General features: G+C 29.6%; 1 protein-coding gene across 2 annotated transcripts in view; it reads right to left on the reverse strand.

Annotated features, from left to right (window-relative positions):
• Window positions 1-11,082, reverse strand: part of LOC124532354 — a 46,657-nt gene extending 35,575 nt beyond the window's left edge. For both annotated transcript variants that reach the window (XM_047107242.1, XM_047107241.1), the window contains exons 1-2: window positions 10,976-11,082; window positions 3,251-3,344 (exon numbers count right to left, since the gene is read on the reverse strand). In XM_047107242.1, coding sequence (XP_046963198.1) covers window positions 3,251-3,329 — 79 coding nt within the window. In that variant the 5' untranslated portion in view covers window positions 3,330-3,344; window positions 10,976-11,082. The remainder of the gene's footprint in view (window positions 1-3,250; window positions 3,345-10,975) is intronic.
• Between the last annotated feature and the right edge of the window lie 2,272 nt (window positions 11,083-13,354).

Raw genomic sequence — 13,354 nt, forward strand, 5'->3', positions numbered from 1 at the left:
TTGAAATAGTCAATAGATATATTTTAGTCTCAACTCTAGGTATTTTCCCCTTTCTAACAGATCTCAAAATAAGTGATCTTAATATTATGATTATTTCACTTTCTATTAGTGTTTAGGAATATCATGGGTATAGGGTGCTATTTCTATTGGTTGTGTAAATCATCAGTAATCGGTTTTATTGAATTTGCAGATGCTACATCTAAGTTGTGTTGTACTATACTTAATTGCACTCTTGCAATAAAGCTTATCAGAGCGCCACGACGAAAATTTCTGAAAGAAACGAAATATCCGCCACCCTATGCTGAATAATGTAATTGCCAAAAGGGTATTAATATCATATGATTAATTATTACATATACATTGGTTTCATATAAATAATATCTACACTGTTAGTCGTTTTTAAAACAAAAGAACTTTAGTTATTAATTTTGATTCTTACACAAATTTATATCTATAAATTACTAAAAATTAATTTTACAGTTTCATGCTTCATCATAAAAACGAAATGTTTATATATGTATCTTTTGAATTATTGTTAAAGAAAATAACGATTCCAAACAGGGTTCAACCAGAAAAAAATGTTCGCTGCATAACGGAGAGTTGGATAACAGGCTATAAGAATAGTTTTTTACATAATGATATATAGAAAATGGTAAAATTTTATTTTTATTCTTTAAGACAAAATTGGACGCATGTGAAGTCGGAGCGAGGTGTTAGTTAAATTCAATTAAATTAAAACTTGTAATTTAATGCGTCTAAATGCTTTATAAATAAGACTTCTTATTTCATTAATTAATATACGTAACGTTATTTAAACTTATTATTTTCAGAATAATCATACGTTGGTAAATATAGCAATTTTTTTTATTCAATGATTAAATAAAGTAATTATGAAAATAATTATGTATCGAGACTGGACTGAAAGTTTACTCGGAGTGTAAATTAATGTAAACTAATTTAACTTTATAATTAATTGTCACGGTGTTGGCACAGTGGTCCATATTATATCATATATGTAGTTACTGATAATTGATTTGTTTTATTTCCTTTGTTTATAAGACTGAAGCTCATCGAACGCTAAAGTACCGAAAATCGTTAAACACACAGGAAAATGCTTTTGGTTTGCCTATTTATATACATACAATTATTTCGTAGATATTTATGAACTATATTGTCACGTAGCAGTTTGTAAGATTGATAACTATGAAGTAATCCTATACTTACAGTGAGAGTTGCGTTACAAATGATATTTGTTAGTTTATCACTTGATCGCACCAATAGTGTGGGATACACGAAGCCCGAAATTAAATAAATTATATACTATTATGATAACATTTAAACTTCATAATTTTCTAAGAATTTTCTTTAAAATATCACTCACCCCGCTTAGTATTACTGTTTATCGATAGAATATGTGATGAGTGGATGGTACGTACAAAGTCACTCTTACCTCTCTTAAGTTTAAATAGAATGTGTCTGAATCCATAGCAGATACACATAATTATTGAAAGACGAATTCAAAGCATGTGTGTATTCCAACTATAAAATTATAAATGACTATAATTATGAGATTTATTTTAATTACATATTGGCATTATATCTACATCTATTAAAATGTATTGCCGTATATGGAAAAAAAATATTCGTACCGAATTAATAGAGTAATTGTCATTACATATATATCAAAAGTAGTTAATATAATCTATTAATAGTATTTGTTACCTGTCAATATAATCACTAATAGTTTTGGTCTCGAATGATCGTTGTTACCTCCAAAGATTTAATAAACCTTTCTTTAGTCTCTAGTAATAAAATCTATTTTTTTTTCTTAACATGATAACATCTTTCGTCAATATGTTACTCTTGAGTGAGAATTTCTAGTGAATAAACACAACACCCAGGCGAATATACGAAGGGCAGTAAAATATAACTAAGAGCAAAGTCACTAAATCCAACTAACTCACAACGTTACGGACTAACTTTATACAGTTTAAAGCTTATAATGCGATAAATTACACTAAAGAGTTTGTGAGACAAACACTTAACTTCAAACTGGAGCTTAAGCACCAAATTTAATCATGTTTCGTGACATTCGTGTACAAAACGAAAGAAAAGTAATAATTTTCTTCCTGAAATGTAATTCGGAATCAGAACGCAATTACTTTAGAAATTTGCCATCGGCGTTAATGTGAAAACAAAGTAATATTATTAAAGAATGAATGTCATTATTTTTTTATAATGCAACGTATAAAGCCTGACAGTTTCAATTTCGCAGCGCTAAAAATAGTTGGGGGCGTCGTGAGCTTGAATAATCTAGGAGCCTGTGACCTATTTTACAGCGATATTTTTTCCTTTATATAAATTTGAAGCTGTTATTTAATATGATTTTTCTTTGTACACCTTTTGGGTCATAAAATGAATTACACTTAACATTTCGTTAGAATTAAACAATAACATAATAATAAAAATATTTTAAGCATCTCAATGTATTAATAAATGAAAAATGCCGTCAATTAATATATAAAATATAAATATATGTATAAATAAATCAAGACTTTTTTAGTTAGTAAAATGTTGGGAAGAAAACTAGCAATGCCATGAAGCACCTTAAAACGCAACATTTATTCTTTTCACGGGTATAAAAGAACATGTTTTTTTTTTAATAATAAGACTATATTTTTATGTTTTTAATATTTCAACAATAACATAAACACTTATTTAGAAGAGATACATATGTCACAGAATTAACGTTGCGGATTCAGTTCTAAACGTAGCTCTCTAACACCGAGTAAACACTTGTCCCTAACGTATGGCGAAAGGGTCTGTCCTTATTTGCAGACTAAATAACAAAGTACATAAAACAACTCTACATAAATAATCACTGTCCTGCCTGTTATAAATAATTCCTAAATTACTTACGAGTATATAAAATTGCGGGCTTATTTTGTTACCGACGATCCAGATTTTCATCTCTACACAATGAGATACAAACAAACAAAAGAAATTGATCAAGAGCACTTCTGGATGTTTTGACAAAAGAAACGATCAAAATAGCGTATCATAAGTCGGTTTTCAACAGCTCCCAAGTGGAATACGAATTGAGTTTTTATAGATTAAAAACTTATATTTATACTTTGATTATGTTCGAATATTATGAAAAAAGTTAATAATAGAATAATCCTCATAGAATTTAGGTGGAAGGGTGGCTTATAAAAATTATAAAAATAACAATCATCAGTCAAAAACATACCTGTATTGTGCGCTATCGGGGCCGATAGAACACGCGAACATGTGACAACCAATAACGCCAATATCACTGCTGATTTCATCTTGGTTGCTTGTGTCTGTTGAACAAAAAAATAAGTTACATAAACAATACAATCCTTTTGTAAATCAAAATAAAAATGTTCTATATTCAAGAAGGCTTTTACAAACATCTTTGACAAACTATTCTTACAAAAACTACCCTCTCCTCAACCAGGACCGAGCGAAATCACATAAATACGGCAGAACGCTTAGTAACGGGTTTAATGTTCGGTTGACTGTCGGTCGATTAGGTTCGATTCTATTCGTATCGGTGGTGGTATTTACTGAACTTATATACGTTTTAACTCTCTATGTATTACAATATTTCTTGTCTACTTGATTAAGTTATATACTGAACTGAGAAGTATAGGTTAGTCATTCGTGTTATTTTTTTTTTTATATAGGGTTTGTTAGACTATATTAAGTGCAGCTAGCACGGTACAGGAATGTAGATTCTACTGAGAAGAACCTTCATGAAACTCAGGTGTTAATCGTTTTTAACATTTAACACAAAAAGTTACGTTAGTTAAGTACAATTGTATATGTGTACTAGTTGTCGCCCACGGCTTCGCTTGCATATCAGTGTTTTGTTATCATATGTTATGCAAAAAAAGTAGCCTGTCCTTTTTGGAGTTTGTTTGCTTCATACCCAATTTTATCAAATTCGGTTCATCGGTTTGGTCATTAAAGAGCAACAGACAGCGGAACTTTTACATTTATAATATTAATATATATATACATCATGCCTAGAACAACAACTATTAGCTCCACGCCTTTTTTTCATACTTATAATCTTGTATTGAATCCTTTTTTTCATTAATGTTTTTCTTACACATTATGAATCGGCAAAGTTAAGATGAATATCTACAGAATATCTACAGAATCTGATTATAGAAAAGAATACTTTTCCCCAAGAAGCATTTATTGATTTTAAAGAGGCGGAAACTTGGAGTTATAAGCTTATCCTTGCGTCTCGTATACATACAACGATCACATCTTTTACATTCAATGATGATATCACTGATTCTATCAAAATGATCAATGAAAAATAAAAGTTGCAATCAGATAATTTAAGAAAAGTCATAGTAAGCGTATAACCGTATACTAAGCAACTTGTTATTAAACAAAGTTGATATGTGTGCTGCAACAAAAGAAAGACAATGCCATATTGACTACCTGACGCTAAGCTGTCCCCTCTGGCATTGGCATTGGCATGGCAAATAGTAATGCATAATGTACACTATATAGATACTAATCATCAGTCTTAAAATCTAAGATTTTATGTTTCCTCTGCCTTATAAAAATAATTTATATTGTAATGTTTCTGCATTACACGTGTTTTGAAATGGTATGTCAAATATATACGAGCATAAGGTCTTCTTCAAAAATAGTGTAAAAGGTTAAAAGTAAATATTTTTACAAAACTGAGATAAAAATGAGGGCTCGTGTAATTTAAATTAATATTCAATTTGACGCACCGCCAACGAGTAAATCGCGTCAACATCCCTTTGCCAGCCGGGGAAATAAATGGCAGAGGGTTGGTCCTAAAATTATCAGTCTACTTTACTACTAAAGTATAAAATAAAAAGAGAATTTCCACCAAAAAGTATTCAAAGCTTTACATTTAAGTGAATTTACAAGAAGTAACATAAATTCAAAAGTTATTATTACTTAATGCAAAGACATTATGTTTCACTTTTTAACATAACACTAAAAATGAAATCCGAAAAATGAAACATAAAATAATAATCCTGATTAGATTCAAGTAGTGATAAAATAATTACAAACGTTAATTACGATGTAATTATATTAATAAAAATGCTTTTACATAAAACAAAAACTGATATATAGATAACTAGGCTTATTTAAAAAATAAATAAATAAAAATTCACATCCATCCACTACAATATAAAATACGAAAACGTAAAATAATCCAAAACAATAACAGGATCAACAAGTGGAGCAATTTATAGATTTTAAAATCTGCTCCAGTTGCGGCAGCACTCGATGCTGTTCTGGTGACCCAGTTCACCGCCCTCACACCCGTGTCCCGGTGAACTTCTGAACCAGTCGCTATGTATACGAATATTGTGTTTGTTGTCGAACGAATCAATCTCTTTCGAATGTTGACGCTGTAGTTCATTTCATTCGAATATCGTGTGTTTAGAATATTATTTTTAAATATCACTGGAACTCGTCATTACATAAGATATTTAAAAGAAAATCGATTAAAATTAATAGAGTAAACTATGATGTACCTACATATAAATCTTCATCGACCGTTCATAATAATTTAAATCGTCGTCACAATTTCTTTGCTAATTATATCCGTTTTGTTTTTTTATATATTTATAAGGATACTTTTCAAATTTAATACATTGTTTCACACAGCCTTGACATTATTACGCGATATGCAATAATTGAACTACCTTGCATATTTCTTAATAAACATTATAATAATAGTAACTTTATACTAAATTATATTATCTCTTAAATATAAGGAAGAAAAGTGATTATGTAAAACTAGAAGGATTTGAGTATTTTAATCAACTTCTTTATTGTAACTATGACTACAGAAATCTAAAATTATGTAGTAGGAAAATAACAAACAATGTTTGAAATTGGGATGAAGCAATTATTTATCCAATTATAGCCATATCACGTCAGAAGTTCGCACTTATCAAGAACAGCCTCCAATAATTATTTATTGACATTGACGAGGGTTTGATATTATACGTATTTATTTATCATTTATTCGTGACATACCTAATCATTTAAATTTTAGAGTATTCTAATCCTTCGAAAAATCGAGAATGCATTTCACATTAATATATTAAACTGGATGGTATAACGCTGATTGAAATTATAGACTTCGACACTGTTTGACCATAACTTTATCATAAATTTGGCACAATAAATAATAATGTATGTTTGATGGTGAATGTTGTTTAACTATTCGCTTTCTATTCTGTATATTATTACAAAGTTTATTAAAATCAATTATGTCATTATTTTATTTATTATTTCAATAATAATACTAAAACAACGACTAACAATTTTAAATATTCTATCAATTTTATTTAATCAGTGTTTACTTTTTATTTATCGGGTATGCTAATGCGTAAATGAGCTACTTGGTAAATGTCCGTAAATATTAATAGATGGATCTAAAAGAACTGCCAAACGGCAACACATAAGTATATATCGTTAGAAACCTGGTAAGCCAACTTCCAGTAAGATCGTAATATTTAAAGCAAAATATAACGCAAACACGCAACACAAACACTACGCTTGTTTCAATATATGTTAAAAATCCAAGCCTTATTTAAAAGTGCTCTTATTTTTCATTGTTACGATTTTCAGCGCTAGCTACGTCCTACTTTAGTTCCACGATGTGAAAGGTTTTGGTTTTACTATAACGACAACAAAGACAACGGGACAAACGAAACTTTAAAATGTAACAACCTGACGCTGTGTGGATGTGTCATTTTATTTTGTAACTTTACTTCAAACTAAATCAAAAGAACATGAAACCATTAATTCAAACTTCAACATAAAAACTAAACTCACGAATAAATAAATTAATAATTGTGATTATTTAAAATGAAGAAAAAATTACGTTTACAATTATTAAGTATAATAAAGTAATCGTATCTGTCCATCTACGGCAGTGATACAATAATTTATGAAGTAAATGAATATCCCTTAAGTAGGGAGATTTGTCAGCTTTTAATCTAAACTGATCCAAAGTCCGGTTAAGCTTCAATTTGATGAATCCATTGTTTACATATCCAGCTTAAGCAAACCCTTATGTGTAATTCTCTTTATACAACTTAATTCTATTACAATGTATTTTCATATACATATTTAATAATAACATTTATTTACCACACCTTAAACAACTATCCGGATTAATGCTGTATTATTAAAATCCTATTCTTGGTATTGAATATAAAATTTCCAATACCAATTTAATTAAGAAAGCCCTATAAGGCGTCCTCGTAAATTGATACCACGATACTTTTATAACGATCACAAAAGGACGTAGAGTGGTCTGCCATCATTCTTTGTACGTCGTAGATACCTAATCATCTCTCCGCTCGGAAAATACGACAAAGACTATAAAATAAGATTAATGTACACACCAATCTCTATTATGCAAGTAATCTCCGGCCGACAGAGCTACAAGCTCCACTGACATTAGATTGGTTTCCGTTAACCTCTTGTAAGTCACTTGAGGAGTCGTCGTGCCGGACTTCATCAATGTTATATCGTCCAGTAATAACCAATTGAATTGTTACCATCTCATTTTTATTTTGATAAAAAATACAATTCCTTGCATAAGAGACAAGGACAAAAAGAATTATTTAACAATATGTGGATAATATAAACTAAAACAATAAATTATATGACACAAATGAAAAAATAAAGCAAATTTCTCAAGAAAATATTAAAGAATTCTTTTTTAACAAGGCGAGCAAAAGTTTCCAAGAAACTTTGCAGTATTTACGCTAATGCAAGTTGGCAATTTATATTTTTATAAATCATCTCGTTAGTCTCAGTAAAAGCGAATATTAGAAGAAATTATATAAAAGAGTTAGATGTAAAAATAAAAATAAAAAATAAACGTTTTCGTAAATTAAACAAATGCTCAAATTTTTGTTTTATTATTTCACAGTATACTGTAAAACGCCATCTTACCATTCTGTCCTATGGATAGTGGCTCAGGTTTAGTTAAGCTAGATTTTGTAGTTATCATTTGTAGTAGTATTTTTAAAAAATGAGATAAAAGTGACCATAATTCACAATCGACCCAAGCGCTCTACATATACGTACAACATTTATTACCTAAAAATAAAGTTATTGATTTTAATAAGAATAGGTCGTGAAAATATATATATGGTATATTTATGTATGTTTGTCCTTAATAGTCTCATGATATGAAAAACGTCCGCAAAAACAAACACACCAATTAACCAACATCAGTTTTCGAAAATTGCAGTGTCTCTCGATCTTTTAATTTGGTCTTTTATTGGGTAACCGCGTACACACTCGTATTAATAATTAAAAAGTAATTAATAAATTGTAATTTACTACTGCAACCATAAACGTTATAATTAATTAAAAATATAAATGAAGGATTCATATAAAATCAAACTAACAATTTAAAAAAATGGATACTTAAAAAGCACAATCGTGCAAATACGTGTAAGTACAAAACAATTGTTATATAAAATAAAACATCTACCCACATCCGCTCTGAAACTACTAAGTATAATACTTTTAAAGTTTCTATTCAATTGCATAAAAAGTTGTTGCCTTAATTGGAAAAAGAAACTTACTGCTTAGATTATGTAACTTACTTATAAAATTACTTTGCATAGCAAATGTTAAACTATCTTATATTCTACTAAAAACAAATGCAGATATCATTTTACATGTAAATATTAAATATTATTTACATAATTACGAAGATAATAATTATCCATTGATAAAATATCTGCTGGACTGAATTTAATTTCAATTTAATCACCACTCAGGTCGGCTATTGGAGATGTTGGCATTATGGTTATATATAGATCTTATTAAGAAACTTCAAAGCGACATTGAAAAATAGGATTTTTTTTTTATTTTTTATGTAAAAACATTTTATTTTCGGGAAATATAACGAGGTTTAAAGGAGAATCCAAAAAAATCACGACAACTGTGCAAAATGCTACAGAACAAGTGGCAAAAAACAAGAATACTTATATTTTTACCAATCAGTGCCTTTTTAAAACAGATGGGTCCAAATTACACTACGCGTTCCCTTTGACATGATATTTACAATGGCGTATATAGAGCTTCTGAAGACGAAAAAGACGCTCAAATGATGAGATCATTACAAAAAATTTTACAAAATATTGGAGCATTTCCGAATTGTTATCAGGCACAAAGAAAGCTTCCTTCTATTATTATCTAAGAGTCATTCGTCAATAAGATATTTAAATATATCTTTCATATAAGTTGTGTCTAAGCTATCAGGCGCTATTAAATCAAAAAATGGTTAAAGGAACCGTTAATATTTTTAATACGCAAAACATATTAGACTTACCCTTAAATGGAAAATTTTACAGCGTCATATAATTTGAACCTAATCAAACTTTTACAATAGAATAACAACGCTTTGTATTATTCCGTTCCAGGAAAAATAATAAATAAGGCGTAATTAGAGGAACAAAAGGCACCATTATATCTTGGATATCACGGTCGACTGCACATGGTTTGCTTGGGCATAATTAGCTATACTTAAAATACAGTCAATATCAAATAATATTGAATGCTATATTGCGAGTGGTGTCGGTTTTTCATTTTTAAAAATATAAGAAAAATTAATCTACAACAACCAAGGCGACTCTGCACCTACTGGATCCGTAAATTTTTCTTGTTTCATTGATCAGTTGCTTAAGAATATTTTCGAAAATTTGATACTGCTTTAAAAAGGTATACCTTTTAAAATATTTTTTACTGTAATTACCATTAAGTTCAAGCAGCATATGGTCAGATCAGAACAAGTTACAAATTAGTAGTCATGTAACTGCAAAGTTTATTAATTTCAATTCGTTGTCTCTGTTTTAATTGAGACTTATTGCTAAAATTTAATTTATAATACGCAAATCGTCTAATAATTCCAATTCGGTTATAACAGGGAAGTAAATACTTAAAATATAACTAAACCGAAAATCAAAATGTTATCAAAAATGTTTTTTTAAAACTTGGCGATTCAGAACGAAGATTATAGATAGTGAATTCTTTCTGTTGTGTGCCGTCTTAGTCCGATCTTATCAACTGAGATCAAATTAACTTCATGGCCGTCTTAACAAAAGAAATCCGACTTGACTATTGTACTTCATTCTTGGCAATGACATCCAATTTAAGACGACAACTCTTTTGGTAGCATTAGCACTCACAAGAACATCTTATTCGGCCCATGCGAACCGGAGATCGTCAGCCAGCATCATATACCGATTACGATTATAAGTACATTTTTAAAATAACTATTTCTTAAAAATAAATTAGTCCAAACCCCATAACATTAAATCATTATTTGTTTATATTATAAATATGATATATATTCGAAAATAAAATTTATTCGTGTTTAAATTAGTGATAAATTTTAAATTAATAAACGACATAAAAATTAAATCTTGATGAGAACGGTATCGATGTAATTAATTAAGTAATCATTTTAATTTAATTAGACTTACTCTTAATTATCGGCGAAAGAGCACTACAGATATCGTAGTGCTATTAAGTTTGTCTAAATTTAAAAAATCTTAATTTTTAATTAAACTTGAAATAACATTTTATTTTGTTACAGTAATTTTTTTGAAAAAGAATCCAATTGAATAATGTTTCCTAGCCGATAAGCCAAAAATAATAGTGTACGTGAGCTGTATTACCAAAATGTGTAAAGTATAAAATTACTTCAAGAAGCTTAGAAATGTTCATAGTGGCGTTGTGCGTCGGCATTTAATGTTCCTAAATTCCTACGTTAGACGGTACAAAACTGAACACAACTTATTCAGAAAGCTGAAGACTAGACATCATTTCCAATAATTATATATGTATCCAAAATTGTGAGTAACTACTAAAATCTACATAAATTATTTTAATTTAAGTAACTCACCGGTTTCCCGCGTTTCGGTGGCTTCAAGCTGCGACTAGGAACGTCCGCCGTTAGAAACTGCGACACGCGTTCTCATCCCTTCGTATGCGATGGCGAGGCTGGTCAATGCGCCTGCGCTAAAACCTATGACGTCAATGGTTTCGTTCACTAATACAGGTGTCTGTATTCATAAAAATGCCGCAGAGCTCAAAGCGTGGTCTTTATTTAAAACTATACTACTATTTACAAATCAAAGTGGTTTCTAATGGTACTAATAGTTTTATTGTGATAATAAAACTACATAACGCAATATCTCATTAAATGTATTTAAATGTTTAGCTTTAATCCTTAAAAAGTTGTCTCTTTCTAGCTCAACTATACTTTTCGTGGCCTATTTTCAAGTGTAATACTAAAAGCGATTCCTATAGATGTTAATACTTACGTTAATCTATAGTGGTCTATAGTCTCTATAGAAAAAGTCACTTAACTATCTATTACTTATAAAAAAGTTCTAGTTTTGTTGCAATTATACTAGTACGAAATGAAGGCAAAAGCGTAACGCTCGAAATCGAATTTGTCTTTACCAGAGCTTGCGTCTGAAGTAATTGAATTTCTAATACAACGGCTATGCGCCTTTCAGTGCTCATAACGTTATTTGTTCTTAGCACTTTATATGTATGTACTGTAACCGGTATATATCGGAATTATTTACGCCAGAGATATTTTTTTCAAAACTTATTATGCTTATAAAGCACCGAGCACGTATACTGTTTTATTATATTATTTATGTTATTATATTTGTTCCTGATAATATGATATATATGAGCTATTTGTATAGTGCTTAGTTAAGAAAAAAAAATTAAATATTTGCGAGTTGATTTAGTAATTCTTTTGTATTCTTGACTTATCTCAGAGCAAAAGCTTCCTGTTCCTTCCAGATTTTGAAGCATATATATTATATATATTAGGTACATGTATAGTGTACCATCACCAACATGCTACTCCAATTCGGATTTATAGAAAGGCATCTGCTAGACATTGACCCGATACATAAAAGTTTCGTCATGATTTGTTTCGACGCCTTCTTACTTAAGACAAATAATAAACACAAATTAATCTCAAGAACCGGGTTGGACCAGCATCTTCATTAAAGATCTATTGATCTTAACCGAAGACGCAACTGGTGGATGAGAATAGAAAGAGAAATATATCTTAATAATAACAATATACTTTTTTTCCTGCTCTTACTTTAATATCATCCAACTCATAAATGGTTTGAAAGTGGAAGCCTGCGCACCGTTTTTACATTTCTGGTAAAACGGAAACTGTTGCTTTGTTTAGTACCAGGTTCATTATCACGTGACTTTACTAATTTGACATGACATCATCTTCTCTCATGCGCTATCTGATTGTTCTATTTCGTATTCTGTAGTATTTAATGCAGTGTGCTTCTCTTGATCGTCTTTGCAATTTGCGCTTTAGTAGAGGCCAAAAGGTGCAGCTATGAATGTGGCTTGGCAGCATACAGGAAATATAGATAGTAGATCTTATGTACCACCCTCTAACGAATAATTCTCAAAATGATGATGTATTATACATACAAATATATTAAAATTAAACTTCAGAATTTGGAATTGAATGAATTACCTCGTTGTAGGGAAACAATAGCGAAGTGGTAGGTACATTATATTCTTTATTATTATCAAAGACTTATCTTTAAAAATAAGGAACTAGATGTATGTTCATTCAGATGGAGAATTCTCCATCTGAATGTCCAAAGTATACGTAAAGGTAATTAAAAACTTTACGTATACCTTTAAATTTTAAAACCTTTACGTATACTTTGGACATATGTATTAGATAATAGACTGTTAGGTTCGTGTTGTTTATTTCTCTCTCTGTTTACCTATGTATTTGTGCATAAGTATTATCGTGTACGTTCACTTATTGAGTTGTATTTGTAATATATCTTCGTAAATATATTTTAGTATAAGTATGACGACGTTATTAAAATCCATTAGCACTTCATTTCTGTACTTTAATGGATTTGTCCATCTACTCTTTTAGAATATGTGGCACACCGTCGTCCTTTTTAGGTCAGTCTCGTTTATGTATTTTGTCTGAAATACAAGTTTTTGTAGAATTTTGTAATTTTTGTGAATATGTGGTATTTTTATTTTTCCTGTTCAGTTTGTTTCATCCTTTAAAAGCTTCTCTTGATCAGTCTTCATTTCATGTTTCTCAATAAGGCGTTCTTGGTCTTTTTTAATTAGCGTTTTTATTTACTTACTTAATTTGCCAATTTTTTTTTAATTAATGATCTTTGTGTTACCAATTACAAATTATAATATACCTAGATCTATTCACTCACGAAGGAGCCTCCACTTTAAAACGTTGTTT

This window comes from Vanessa cardui, chromosome 9, assembly GCF_905220365.1.
Source record: "Vanessa cardui chromosome 9, ilVanCard2.1, whole genome shotgun sequence".
Lineage (NCBI taxonomy): Eukaryota > Metazoa > Arthropoda > Insecta > Lepidoptera > Nymphalidae > Vanessa > Vanessa cardui.